The following is a 12,508-nucleotide window of genomic DNA, read 5'->3' on the forward strand; positions in this document are numbered from 1 at the left end:
CCCACATCTCCTGCCTCCCCAGCCCCACAGGCCTTGAGTGCAGCCCAGACCCTCCGCCGGGGGGCTGGGCAGGTGCTCAGGCTGCGTTGGGCACCATAATTGGTAGGGATGGCCATGTCCATATTATTCCAGTAATCTATGGAAGGTCTATAATATTTTCTCACCTGTTCTCTTCCCTCCATCTCACCCCATTTCACTTTTCCCTTCTCCGTGACATCCCCCCTCCCCACCTCTCCCGTCCTCCTCCTCTTATCTCATTTTGGGCATGTGAAGAGCTGATCCAGATAGCAAGGGGATGGTCTGTCAACAAGACACAGATAGCCATGGCCTCAGCAACTCCCCTAGGGAAAGTGTTAGAAGAAGCCACTTGCTCCATCTGCCTGGAGTATCTGACAGAGCCGGTGACCATAGACTGTGGGCACAACTTCTGCCGAGCCTGCATCACCCAGTACAGTGAGCAAAGGGAGCCTGAATCAGGCACAAAGGTCCCCTGTCCCCAGTGCCGAGCTCCCTTCCAGAAACAGAAACTCCGGCCCAACACACAGCTGACTGATATTGTAGAGAACATCAAAAAACTGAGATTACAGCCAGGGAAAGCGCAGAAGAAAAGTCTGTGTGAGAGACACCAGGAGAAGCTCCAACTCTTCTGTGAGGAGGACAGAGAAGCCATCTGTTTGGTTTGCAGAGAGTCCCGGGCTCACCGAGCTCATGCTGTGCTCCCCATACAGGAGGCTGCCCTGGATTACAAGGTAGGAATCACTGCTGCTCTTGTGGATGGAACCCCATAAAGGCCCCATTAAATTTCTCCCCAGAGCCAGCTGGTGGGGTCTGAGTGGAAACTCACATGGCTTAAGGGAGGTGGATCCAGGGATCCAGGCATGACCAGGTTGGGTAGTGAAGGATCCAGCTGCCAGCTGGGCAGAGAAGAGTGTAGCCAGCCACCTTTGTCTATCTCCCAGGCAGCCTGTCTAGTGGGAGGTGACCATAGCTACCTGGGCACCTGCGTGGAGGATATCAGGGCTTCTGCCCTTCCCACTTCAGTGTGCAGGTGAGGCCCAAGAGGTTGGCTCAGACTTTTAGGTTGGGACTTGTTTGCCCCTTTGCAGTATCAGGAAGGAGGCACCTTGGATTCTCCATTTCACAGGTGTTTCCTGTGGATGCCCAGGCACAGCCCACTGTGGCTTTACGCAGCACAGGTGGAGTGTGTGTGTTGTAGGTCTCTGTGAAAAGGGTTCTTTGAGGAGGGGCCAGGGGTGAAAGTAATTTACAGGACTTACAGGTACTGCCGTAGTCCTGAGGGGGCGTGGCCTCACCCGGAAGAGGCGTGGCCTCACCCAGAAGAGGCGGGGCCTCTCGATATTTAAAGGCCCTGGGGCACCGGCTATGGCTGGGAGCCCCAGGGCCTTTAAATCAACCCAGGGCTCCCAGCTGCAGAGGTGGCTGGGAGCCCCCGGGGCTCAGGGGCAAATTAAAGGGCCCAGGGCTCCGGCCACCGCAGAGCTCCGGGCCCTTTAAATCCCCACCACAGCTCCGGCTGCCAGGCTGGGGCCAGGATTTAAAGGGCTCAGGGCTTCCACCGCTGCGGGGAGCCCCGAGCCCTTTAAATCCCGGCCCCAGCCCAGCCGCCGGAGCTGCGGGTGGGATTCAAAGGGCTCTGGGCTCCCCGCAGTGGCGGGGAGCTCTGAGCCCTTTAAATCCCCATCGCGGAAGCCGGTGTGGTCCGGCACGGCGTACTGGTTCTTGCCAGTACACCATACCGTACCGTACCGGCTTACTTTCACCTCTGGGAGGGGCCCAAAGGAAGGGACATGGAGCTTTTGGGAGCAGGCGAGGGATGGGGATTCAGTGTGGGAAGTGGGGAGCTGCCTTGAAATGAGTGACATCCCCCAAACAAGGGACACCTGAGAAATGAGGCAGGGAGAAGGGGCATAGAGAAGGGGCCAGATCCTAGGCCCCAGATGTCTCCTTCGTGTTGCTCCACAAACACAAAGATCCACCCCCTCTCAAGTCCTTTCCTGCCCTGGTGAGTGCTAGGAGCTTCTGGGCTGGGGCTGGGCTCGGGGTCCAGAAACTTCAGCTAAACTCCTACATTCCTGAGACAGCTCTGAGTGTGGCAGCTGAGTGGGGAAGAGTCTCTCCCAGGATCAGCATCTCAGCCAGATAATGGCCCAGGCCCTGCAGTGCTGACTCTGTTGTCTCTGCCCAGGGCTTTGTTAGTGAAATGTGAATGTCACACAGGGCAGGACTGAGGTCACCCAGGGCCCAGGCTCCACACGCTGGCACCAGGCCCAGCTGTGACCCTGCCCCATTAGCGGGGGCTGTGGAAGGGGCCACCCACCCAAGGGCTGTCTGCTGGGGGTGGGACCTGCAAACCTCTTTGGACAGACAGGTTGAATGGCTGGGGGCTCCCTCCCAATGGGAAGACAAGGGTCAGAGGATCCCTTCTCCCCACAGGACCAACAGCAGAGATTCCTTCCCCCCCCCCTGAAAAGAGAGAGAGAGAGAGAGAGAGAGAGAGAAAGACAGGAAAAGGGTCAGAGTTCCCCCCACTCCATCAGCCAGGATCTCTCTGATGGGAAACGGGGAAGGACATCTGAGCTGCTTCTCTCCTGCCACACACAGAGCCCCCTGCTAGGTGCGGGGATTTGCAGGGCCCCCAGATCAATGAGGCTTTGCGTCAATTCCCCACACAGATGAATGGGGCAGTCCCCTCTCAGGGTGCTTGGTTCAGGCTCTCTGCAGACTCAGGCAGGTATCGCTGAATCTGTCACACTCGGGGCACGTTTTCAATATTTCTTTGCAATGCTGAGGATTTGAAATATCCTGTTTTTAATGGAAACCAAGAGCCTGATGTAATCACATGACTCCAGGAGCTACGGCCTAGACATGGGCCTATAGGACTTCTGCTTCATCCAGCCCTGCCTTCTGCAGTCTCCACTCATTGGATATGCAGATTAATGGCTGTTTATCACACATGATGCTCCTGCAGGTGAAACTCCGGGGAGCCCTGGGTCCTCTGAGGAAGCAGTTAGAGGAGTGCCTGGCATTGGCGTCCAAAGAGGAGAAGAAAACCACAGAGTGGCAGGTGGGTGTCTGGGTTTATCCTTCCCAGAGCCTTTCCCCCTGCAGCATTCCCAGGAATGCAGGGCTGTAGAGCTGCAGTTCTGACTGTTTGCCCTGGGATGGTGCCATAGTGCCAGGAACAGGAAACATCTCTGGTGGGGATCCCAGTGCAGCAGCCCTGGGCAGAAGGGCAGTTCCTGGTGTGTGGGCAGTGGCACAGACTCACCCCAGGGCTCTCTGGAGGCAGGAGGGAGATGGGTCACATTTACAGCAGTGGGTACAGGGTTCACATGTGATCCCATTGCCCCATCGCACCCATCTGAAGCCAATTGGAGTTGGCAGCAACAAGGATCAGGTTCAATATGTAGAGGTTCCTCTTAAGAATACAAAACAGAACTGTATTGACACCCCTTCCCAGTAATCTGGGAAAATTAAACACCACCCCCAGGCGCTCCTTGAAGGCAAACCTTCCCATCTCACAAGCACTGAGTCTGGGTATGGCAAAGAAAACCTTTAATAAAAAAAGCAGAGGAATCCAATGTTAATTTGGAAAAACACCACAACTACAATTCAAAAGCATGTGACAAAGAGCAAAATACCCATCCCAGAGTGCATTGGGCAGTGTCCTTTGCCTCAGTTTCTCACCTTGTGGTGTGAAAGTCTGACAAACAAACCTTCCTTTAACACATCACTGGCCCTCCCTCCATTGCACCCCACTCACAGCTGCTGTCTTTGGTCAGTGAAGACCCAGAGTTCAGAGGTGAGCAGGGGTGAAAGTAACTTAAAGGACTTACCCATACGCTGGAGTCCTGAGTGGGGCGTGGCCTCAACTGGAAGAGGTGTGGTCTCAACAGGAAGAGGTGGGGCCTTTCAAAATGTAAAGACCCTGGGGCGCCAGCTGTGGCTGGGAGCCCCAAGGCCTTTAAATCACCCAAGACCTACCAGCTATAGAGGCGGGGATTTAAAGGGCCCGTAGCTCCAGCCACTCTGGCCCTGACTGCCGAGCCCTGCTGCCAGAGCTCCAGCGGCACTTTAAAGGGCCCAGGGCTCCCCACAGTCCCGGGGCTCCGGTAGCCGGGCTCCGGCAGGGATTTAAAGGACCAGGGGCTCCGGCCACTACAGGGAGCCCCGGGCCCTTTAAAGCACCACCTGAGCCCCCCTGCCGGAGCTCCAGCGGCACTTTAAAGGGCCCAGGGCTCCCTGAAGCAGCCAGAGCCCCTGGCCCTTTAAATCACCACCAGAACCCTGCCACCCCGGGGTAGCGGTGGCAGGGCTCCCACAGTGATTTAAAGGGCCCGGAGCTCTGCACCAGACACCAGTAGGTTTCATTTGCACATATTTGCATTAATTTCCATACACATATTGCCCATTTATTCCACTCACACTCACTTCTGCATTGGTTCCATACATCCAACCTGCACTCATTCCACACTCACTGTCACTGCACCCTGACCTCTGCACCTACCTATAGTTACTGCACACACTGCGCCCAGACACAGCCCACACTGCACACACCCCAATTCATCCTGCACACACCCACCGACTTTTGTAAACACACACACACACGATCAGGCCTGTCTAGAAAAATTCGGGGCCCAGGTACAGCATGTTTGCTGGGGCCACACACCTTCTATTTCACCCCCATTTCATCCTAGTTACCGGCAGTTTGGGAGCCTGCCTGAGCTGGGGCCAAGGTACAATTGTGGCACCTTCTCTCCCCCATCAGCCCTGCACACACTCCTCATGCACCCAGCCATGCACCTATAGCTGCCAGCTCTGTGGGTTTGCAGATCTTCTAACGGGTGGGCAGGGAACATCTGTAGTTTGTAGGAAAATCCCATCTGATTGGCTGCCTAATAGTGAAGGGCAGCCAATCAAAGCTATAACATGTACTGATTGACAGCCTGCTCCCTCAGCCTGTGTAGCAGATAGAGCTCCTGCTTCTTAGCTGTGTAAAGGCCTGTCCCATTTGGTGCCTCCCATTACCCATGCACGACTGCCACCATGTGCCACCCACTCCATGTGCTGCTCCCTACCCCATCCATGTACCACTGCCTACATTTTCTGAACCCATCCCCCCACACATGTACCACAGCCTCCATGTGCTGGCCCCTATGTCCCCCACCCCATACCACTGACTCTGTGTGCTAGTCAATCCCCTCCACTGGTCTGGCTCCACACTGAACTCCCAGGTACAAGCTGCCCCTTACCACAGGGGTCTTCTGGGAGGTTACTGGTTTAAGGGAGTGGGCAAATGCTCCCACCCCAGGTTCAGTGGTCAGGTGGTCACCAAGAGACTGCCCCTGCCTGCCTTCAATCTGTTGAGAGCACCACAATCTTCAGGAGAGGGACACAGTCCTCTCATCCTGCCCCTCAGACCCCCCACAGAGAAGGGGAGGGATGGGGGTGGTGATACAGGGGCAGTAGTTGGGGTGTAACCAGGTTGTTTTCTCAGGCTCAGAAGGACATTTCTCAGTTCCTTCCCATTATCCATTACTGAAAATATTCATGCAGTTTGTGATCCCTGCCGCCCATGACTAGCAGCCCTGCTCCCTGATCCATGAAGCACACTCAGCACCACGTGTGCCCATCTCTGGTCCTGGGGTTTGTTCCTTCTCCATTTTTTACTAAAGGACAATGTGGAGAATCAGAGAAGGTCAATCACACGTGAATTTAAGAAACTGCACCAGTTTCTGAGTGAGGAGGAGCAGCTGCTTCTGCGGAGATTGGCAGCGGAGGAGAGGGAGATTCTGCAGAGACTGCAGGACAATATAACAAAACTCTCAGAGCAGAGCTCTGCTCTGATCAATCTCATCACGGAGATGGAGGAGAAGTGTCAGCAACCAGCTGTGGAGCTGCTGAAGGTGAGACTGTTAACAACCTCCCCATCCCTTCCCGCAGCATTCAATTCTCTTGTCAGTGACTAGATCCCAGGAATTAGTGACAAATCCTATTTCCAGTGCCTGGTCTGACAGTTTACCAACACGAACAGAAGCCCAGGTATGAGGCCCTATTAGCGCCGACACATGCAGTCTGTGTTACAGGGAAATGCAGACACAGCAGGGCCTTTGCCTGTCTAATGGGTGGAACAGAAGGAGCAAGAGACTGACATGGTTCCTGCTTTGACTGCTGAAACCTGGCCCCATGTAGGTGTTGAGTAGGGACTCTGACCCATGGGGTAATGAGAGGGGGCCCAGAGGGGGAACCACGAGCCAAAGTGAACTCTCAAATTAATGAAATGAAAGGACTGAGACTCTCATCACTGACCATTGATGCTGGAGGCCTCCATCTCTGGGTGCCAGCCTGAGACACCTGGGGCCTGATATTGGGAAGTGCTGAGCACCCACACACCAGCTGAAGCCAGGGCTGGCTCCAGGCACCAGCTAAGGAAGCAGGTGCTTGGGGCAGCGAATACAAAGGGGTGGCAGTCTGTCTGCTATTGGGGCGGCACATCCGGGTCTTCAGTGGGAATTTGGCGGCAAGTCCCTCTCTTCCTCTTTGAGCTGCCGCTGAAGTGCCGCTGAAGAGGAAGAGAGGGAGCGGAGGACTCGCTGCCAAACTGCTGCCAAAGAATGGAGTGGCGCGATCGAGCTGCCAACAAAGTTCCGCCGATCGCCCTTTTTTTTTTTTTCTTTTCCCCCCGCCACTTGGGGCAGCAGAAAACCTGGAGCCAGCCCTGGCTGAAGCAATGGGAACTGCAGCTGCTCAGAGTGAGGATCTGTGCACTGTCTCCCCTTAGATCTGCAGCAGGAAGCCGGACAGAGGAGTGTTAGGGATGACCCTGTTTTCTTTATTCTAACAACGCTCCTTGTTCAGAGCATTGCGTTCTCCCAGTCTGTGCCATTGTCCCATGACACTCAGCTCCTCTGGAGAGTCAGAGCCAGGGAGATGGGGCATCTGAAATCAGTGATCACTGTTGAATGTCCTGCACAGAAGGGGCTGGCCCTGATTTGTTAAATGTTGTGGATTAAATCTGATAGAGAATGGAAAGTCACTCAGTATTTTTGCACGTGGTGTTAACTCAGCTCCCTGTCTCTCTGTTTCCTCTCAGGATATGAAAAGCACATTGATCAGGTCTGTTCCCATTTCGATTTCTCCTTCTATTCACTTGAGTGATGTGGGTTCAGAGCAGCCGAGTGATGAGACGTTGTCTTCACAGGAGTGAGAATGTGACACTCCAACAACCAGGAGTTGTGTCTCCTGCCCTGAAGAATGTGTATAAAGTCTGCCTTGACATGAGGGAAATGCTGGAGAGATTCACTGGTGAGTGAGACCTACTGGGATGGGTTTCCTTTACATGTGGTTTGGGAGGAGAATTGATTAGTGTTGTGCAAGGGGACAAATGGAGAGGACCACATTGTAACTGGCAGCCTGGCATGGCAGCAGCACTGAAGCCAAGGCCAGCCGAGCTCTCTGAGCTGGAGGAGGAGCAGGAGGTCTCCCTGCTCTGCTCTGACCCGCTGCTAGGCTGTTAGGTCCCCCTTAACTGAAAGTTCTCTCTCCTTGCCGGAAACAGCCCCTCCTCTCCCTTCCCCTCCCCTTCCCACTGCCTCATTAGCAACAGCCCCAGTTCCCCTCAATAACCAGTTACACCTCCCATCATCCCCTACTGCCCATCCCCCCACTGCCCTGCCCCCTGCCAAGTGAGCTCAGCCCAGACACCTTGGCTATGCCCTGGGGGAGGGGCTGGGCCGGGTGATGGGAGGAGCTGGCTGTGGGCTTTTCCTGGCTGGAAGGTGGCGCCTGTGGAGCCAGCCGGCATGGAGACTCCCAGCTGCGCCCCCTGGGGCAGGGCTGCCCGGCCCGTGTGTGTGGGGATGACGCCGACCTGTTCCCAACACTCAAAATGCACTGGTTAAGATAAAACATAAAGCAGGTTTATAAACTACAGAAAGATAGATTTTAAGTCATTATAAGTGGTAGCAAACAGATCAAAATAGATTGCCTAGCAAATTAACAAAAACACATTCTAAGCCTAATATACTAGGTTAGGGTTGCCAACTGTCTAATCGCACAAGCCCCAACACCCGGACTCCACTCTCTGCCCCGCCCCTACCCCAAGGTCCTGCCCCCCCCACTCGCTCCAGCCCCCCTCCCTCTGTTGCTCTCTCTCCCCCACCCTCATTCACTTTCACCAGGCTGAGGCAGAGGGTTGGGGTGCAGGATGGGGTGCAGCCTCTGGGCTGGGGGTTGGAACCGAGGGGTTGGGAGTGTGGGAGGAGACTCCGAGCTGAGCCTGAGGTAGGGGGTTGGAGCATGGGAGAGGGTTTGGGGTGTGGGCTCCAGGAGGGAGTTTGGGTGTGGGAGGGGGCTCAGGGCTGGGGCAGGGGGTTGATGTGCAGGAGGGGGTTCGGGTGCGGACTCCAGGAAGGAGTTTGGGTGCAGGAGGGGGCTCATGGCTGGGGCAGGGTGTTGGTGTGTTGGTGGGGGTTCAGGGTGTGGGCTCTGGGAGGGAGTTTGGGTATGGGAGGGGATTCTGACCTGGGGCAGAGGGGTTAGGGTGCGGGCTCTGGGAGGAATTGCTTACTCCTTCCCTTGCCAGCCCCCACTATGTGCCCGTGGCATCCACCACTACCATCCTCCTCTTAATGGCTGCCAATTCTCTCACTCACTTGTTGCCCCCTGGGGTCTGCCCCTTCTCTCCCACATCTCCCTCTTGGTGCCCACCCCTGCCCACTCTCCCCCATGTCCCTCTGGTGCATGCCTCACCCCCTTTGTCCTCTGGTCATCTGTTCCCCTTCCCAGGTGCCCCTCTAGTCCCCTGGCGCATGCCCCTCTGTTCACCCCTTGTGTCCCCCCCTCCCCTCTCTCCCCCTAGGCATCAGCCCCATCCCCTCACCCACCCACTATCCCCTAGTGTCTGCCCCTCCTCTTTCCCCTTAGCCACCTGGCACCAGTTCCTCCCATCACCCCACTCTGTCCCCTTGATACCTGCCCCTCTCCTCATCCTGCTTTGCCCTCCAGTGACCAACCATGCCCTAGCCACCCCCTATGCCCTGGGCTCCTGCCTCACTCTGTCCCTCTGGTGCTTGCCCATTCCCTTCCCCCTCATGTTCCTGGCACCTACTTCACTCCTCATTCCCCACCCCTTGGCACCTGTCTCTCTCCTTGACTCCCCTCTGCCCCCCTGGAGCCCACCTCTCTCCTCATTTCCCCTGCCTGTTAGAGCCCCCCACCATTCCTTCACACACCTCTGCCCCCTAGTGCCCACCCCTTCCCTTGCTTCCCTGTGACTCTAGGGACTATCCCCTTCTTCTCCCTGGTGCCCACTCTTCCCCTCACTCCCCACAGCCCCCTGGAACCTGCCCTTCCTTTCACCCCCTCCTCTGTCCTCCTGGTGCCCACTCCTTTTCTTGCCCCCCAATGCCCTTGTGCCTGCCCCCCTTTCTCCCCTCTGCTCCTCCCATTGGCCCTTTCTTCTCCCAGCATCAGCCTGACCCCTCCCCTCTCACTCCTCCACTGACAACTTCCCACCCTCACCCTTGTCCCTCCTGTCATTCCCCTCAAGTACTCTCATGGGCAGACAGAGCCCTCATGACCCTTAATGGGCAACAACCCCTAGGCACAGCGATTAATGGGGACACAGATTAATTTCCCTTTGATTTCAGTGACCAGCCCCTGCCCCCACCACTGACTCTATGACTCTCTCCCCAGTGGATGTGATTCTGGATCCAGACACAGCTCATCCCAACCTTGTCCTGTCTGAAGATCGAAAACGTGTGAGACACGGAGACACACGACAGGATCTACCAGACAATCCTGAGCGATTTGATTGTTGTCACTGTGTTCTGGGTGCTGAGGGGTTCACGGGTGGGAGGCGTTACTGGGAGGTGGAAGTGGGAGACATGACTGATTGGATGCTGGGGGTTTGTAGAGAATCTGTGAGCAGGAAGGGGTGGGTCATACTCACAACTGAGAATGGATACTGGGCCATGTGGCTGTGGGATGGGGAATACAAGGTCCTCACCTCCCCCCGAACTTCCCTCCCTATGAGTGTCAGGCCCAGACGAGTGGGGATTTTCCTCGACTATGAGGCGGGTGAGGTCTCATTTTACAATGTGACTGACAGGTCCCATCTCTTCACTTTCACTGGCACCTTCTCTGGGAAGCTGCACCCTTATTTCTGTCCTGGTCTCAATGCTGGGGGTAAAAATGCGGCTCCCCTGATAATCTGCCCAGTCCTAGCTCACACCGTAGGGAATCTCTGTCCCTGACAGTGACACCCAGGGCAGAGACTGTCCCCTCCCAGTGCTGACCAGCCTCTGGGGCTGTTCCCATGAAATATGTAATGACCTTGCGGTTCTTTAAAACACAAACCAATGAATGAGGCAGGAATAAAACTTTTAATAATATAAACCAGCGAGCGCCTGTGGTGAGCTGCTGTGCCCAGCTACCCTGTGTTCTCCATTGTCATGGAAAAAGTCACCCACGCATTGATTTTAGTTCACAGACTCAAGCCTTAGGCCCGTTTATTGCAATACATACCAACGCGTTGGGGGTTGCATCCCGGCACCTCTCCAAATTCCTGTCCTCATCATACTAACCCTTCCGAGGGAGCAGGGCCATCCTTACCCTTATGCAAAGTACGCAGCTGCATATGGCACCAGAAAACTTGGGGCACCAAATTTCCTGGTGCCCTGCGCAGCTGTGTGCTGCTCCAGCTCCTGTTCCACCTCTTCCCCAGGCTCCCCGCCTCTTCCCACCCCTGGTCTGCCCCAGCCCCGCCCCACCCCCACTCCACCCCTTCCCCAAAGCCCCTGCCCTGCTCCGCCCCAGCCCCACCCCTTCCCGCCCCTGAGGAATGCAGCAGGGCTGGGCCTGCTCTCACCGGCGGCGGGAAGTGCAGGGACCCGAACCCAGCCGTGCTGCCAGTGAGTGCTGGGGGGTGGTTCCCCCTGCCTCCCAAACTCCCACCCACAGAGGCCTGGGGCTAGCCCCCTCCATGCCTGTGGAGGCCTGCCCCCCCTGGGGGGGGCTGTGTAGGGCCCCAGAATAGCTAGGGACTGCCCTGTGAGGGAGCCTGGCTAAATTATAATCTTGCACAAACTGTTCCCGTGGGGATGATCTAAAGGGCATCACCTGCCTTCCCTCAGCAGCTTCCCCTCTCATTTCCCAGCACCAGGCCTGTGAGCTGGAGAAGAAGAGAGGGGCAGAGAAGGGGTGGGGGAGCAGACTGGAAGGGCAGATGGGGGTGCAGGGGCAGAGCGGGTGGAGGCTGCCAGGCTGTGGGGGGTGAAGGGGCAGAGGGGAGTGCAGACTGCTGGGCTTTAGGGGTGCAGGGGCAGAGGGGTACAGGGTGCTGGACTTTAAGAAGTGAGGAACATGCCTCTCACACTGCAAATGTTCCCAGTACAATTGTTTATAAAACGAGTGTGAAGGACAGTCAGAGAAATGCTCCCGCCCGGCCCCGTCTGAATGCAGCGAGCCATGAGCTGAGGGGTTCCACATCTCTTGGAAAGGCACTGACCTGATTCAGCCATAGCCCAGAACACTGCTGAGCATTTCCAGCCCTGGGGGACTCTCTGCCCATGTTTTTGTTCCACCATGGCCACAAGGCTCTCCCCACCCCCATGTCCTTATTGTCTTTGCCTGGAACCTGGTTCCAATGTGATGGAGTGTGGGGTTCCATGTGGAGCGGATAAAGCACACGACCACTGTGGTTGCAAGCTGAATCCGAATCCTGTTTATTACAAGCTTTCTTTTATAGTTTTTTCTCAACATTACATAACACAATTAGGCTATAATAACACATCTACGGATTGGACAAGAAGGAGAATCATGTGTTTATCACATGTATAGCCCCACACCGATTGGTTCAACCGTTCCTTACATAAGGCCATGATTTGTTTACCTCATCTTATATAATCCTAGACCACCAGGGGGCCTTACATAAGGCCATGATCATCTTATATAATCCTAGACCACCAGGGGGCCTTACATAAGGCCATGATTTGTTTACCTGGCAAGTGTCCCATCGTGACCCTTACCTCCTCATGGAACTTTTCATTAGGTTGGTGTAGGGATGATACATCCCCACAATGGAGGGTGGGGTGGGGAGAGCTGGGGAAGGGATTTGGTAGCAGGGGAAGAGGAGTGAGAACCCAGCCCCAGGCCTGTGTGAGCGATGGACCCAGGCTGGGTGAATAGGACCAGCTTATGGGAAAAAACCCAGGCACCTTTTCTCTTCCTCTCCCAACATGTTCATTTCACCCCAGCCACATGTTTCCCCTGCCACACCCTTCTCGTCTGCCTGGAACTGGTCCCATAATCTCCACCCTCCTCTTCACCTTCATGCCCTTCCTCAAAACCCTCTTCCCAGGGAGCCCCGAACCCTCCCTCTGTGCCAGGGAACATTTAAACATGGGTCAGTGCCCCCGGTGTGAGTTCCCTGAGCAGGAGTCATGTCTGCATCTGCCTGTGACATGCCCTATGCTGAGGGGCTATA

At 55.7% G+C, this 12,508-nt stretch overlaps 1 protein-coding gene across 1 annotated transcript; it reads left to right on the forward strand.

Moving 5' to 3' along the window:
- Positions 1–310: 310 nt before the first annotated feature.
- On the forward strand, positions 311–10,570 carry LOC101937612 (E3 ubiquitin-protein ligase TRIM39-like). The gene is made up of 6 exons (XM_024112106.3): positions 311–749; positions 2,990–3,085; positions 5,697–5,927; positions 7,115–7,137; positions 7,223–7,326; positions 9,718–10,570. Exons 1-6 carry the CDS (start codon positions 324–326, stop codon positions 10,275–10,277), a joined length of 1,440 nt encoding a protein of 479 aa, XP_023967874.1. The 5' UTR covers positions 311–323; the 3' UTR covers positions 10,278–10,570.
- The last annotated feature ends 1,938 nt before the right edge of the window (positions 10,571–12,508 follow it).

The sequence above is a fragment of the Chrysemys picta genome, chromosome 12 (assembly GCF_011386835.1).
Source record: "Chrysemys picta bellii isolate R12L10 chromosome 12, ASM1138683v2, whole genome shotgun sequence".
Taxonomy (NCBI): Eukaryota; Metazoa; Chordata; order Testudines; family Emydidae; genus Chrysemys; species Chrysemys picta.

Excerpts from the sequence above, each read along its gene's own strand:
- LOC101937612 (XM_024112106.3), top strand. The coding sequence starts at position 324 with ATGGCCTCAGCAACTCCCCTAGGGAAAGTGTTAGAAGAAGCCACTTGC. Across the intron at positions 750-2,989 it reads AGGCTGCCCTGGATTACAAG|GTGAAACTCCGGGGAGCCCT; the intron begins GTAGGAATCACT and ends ATGCTCCTGCAG. Across the intron at positions 7,327-9,717 it reads AATGCTGGAGAGATTCACTG|TGGATGTGATTCTGGATCCA; the intron begins GTGAGTGAGACC and ends CTCTCTCCCCAG.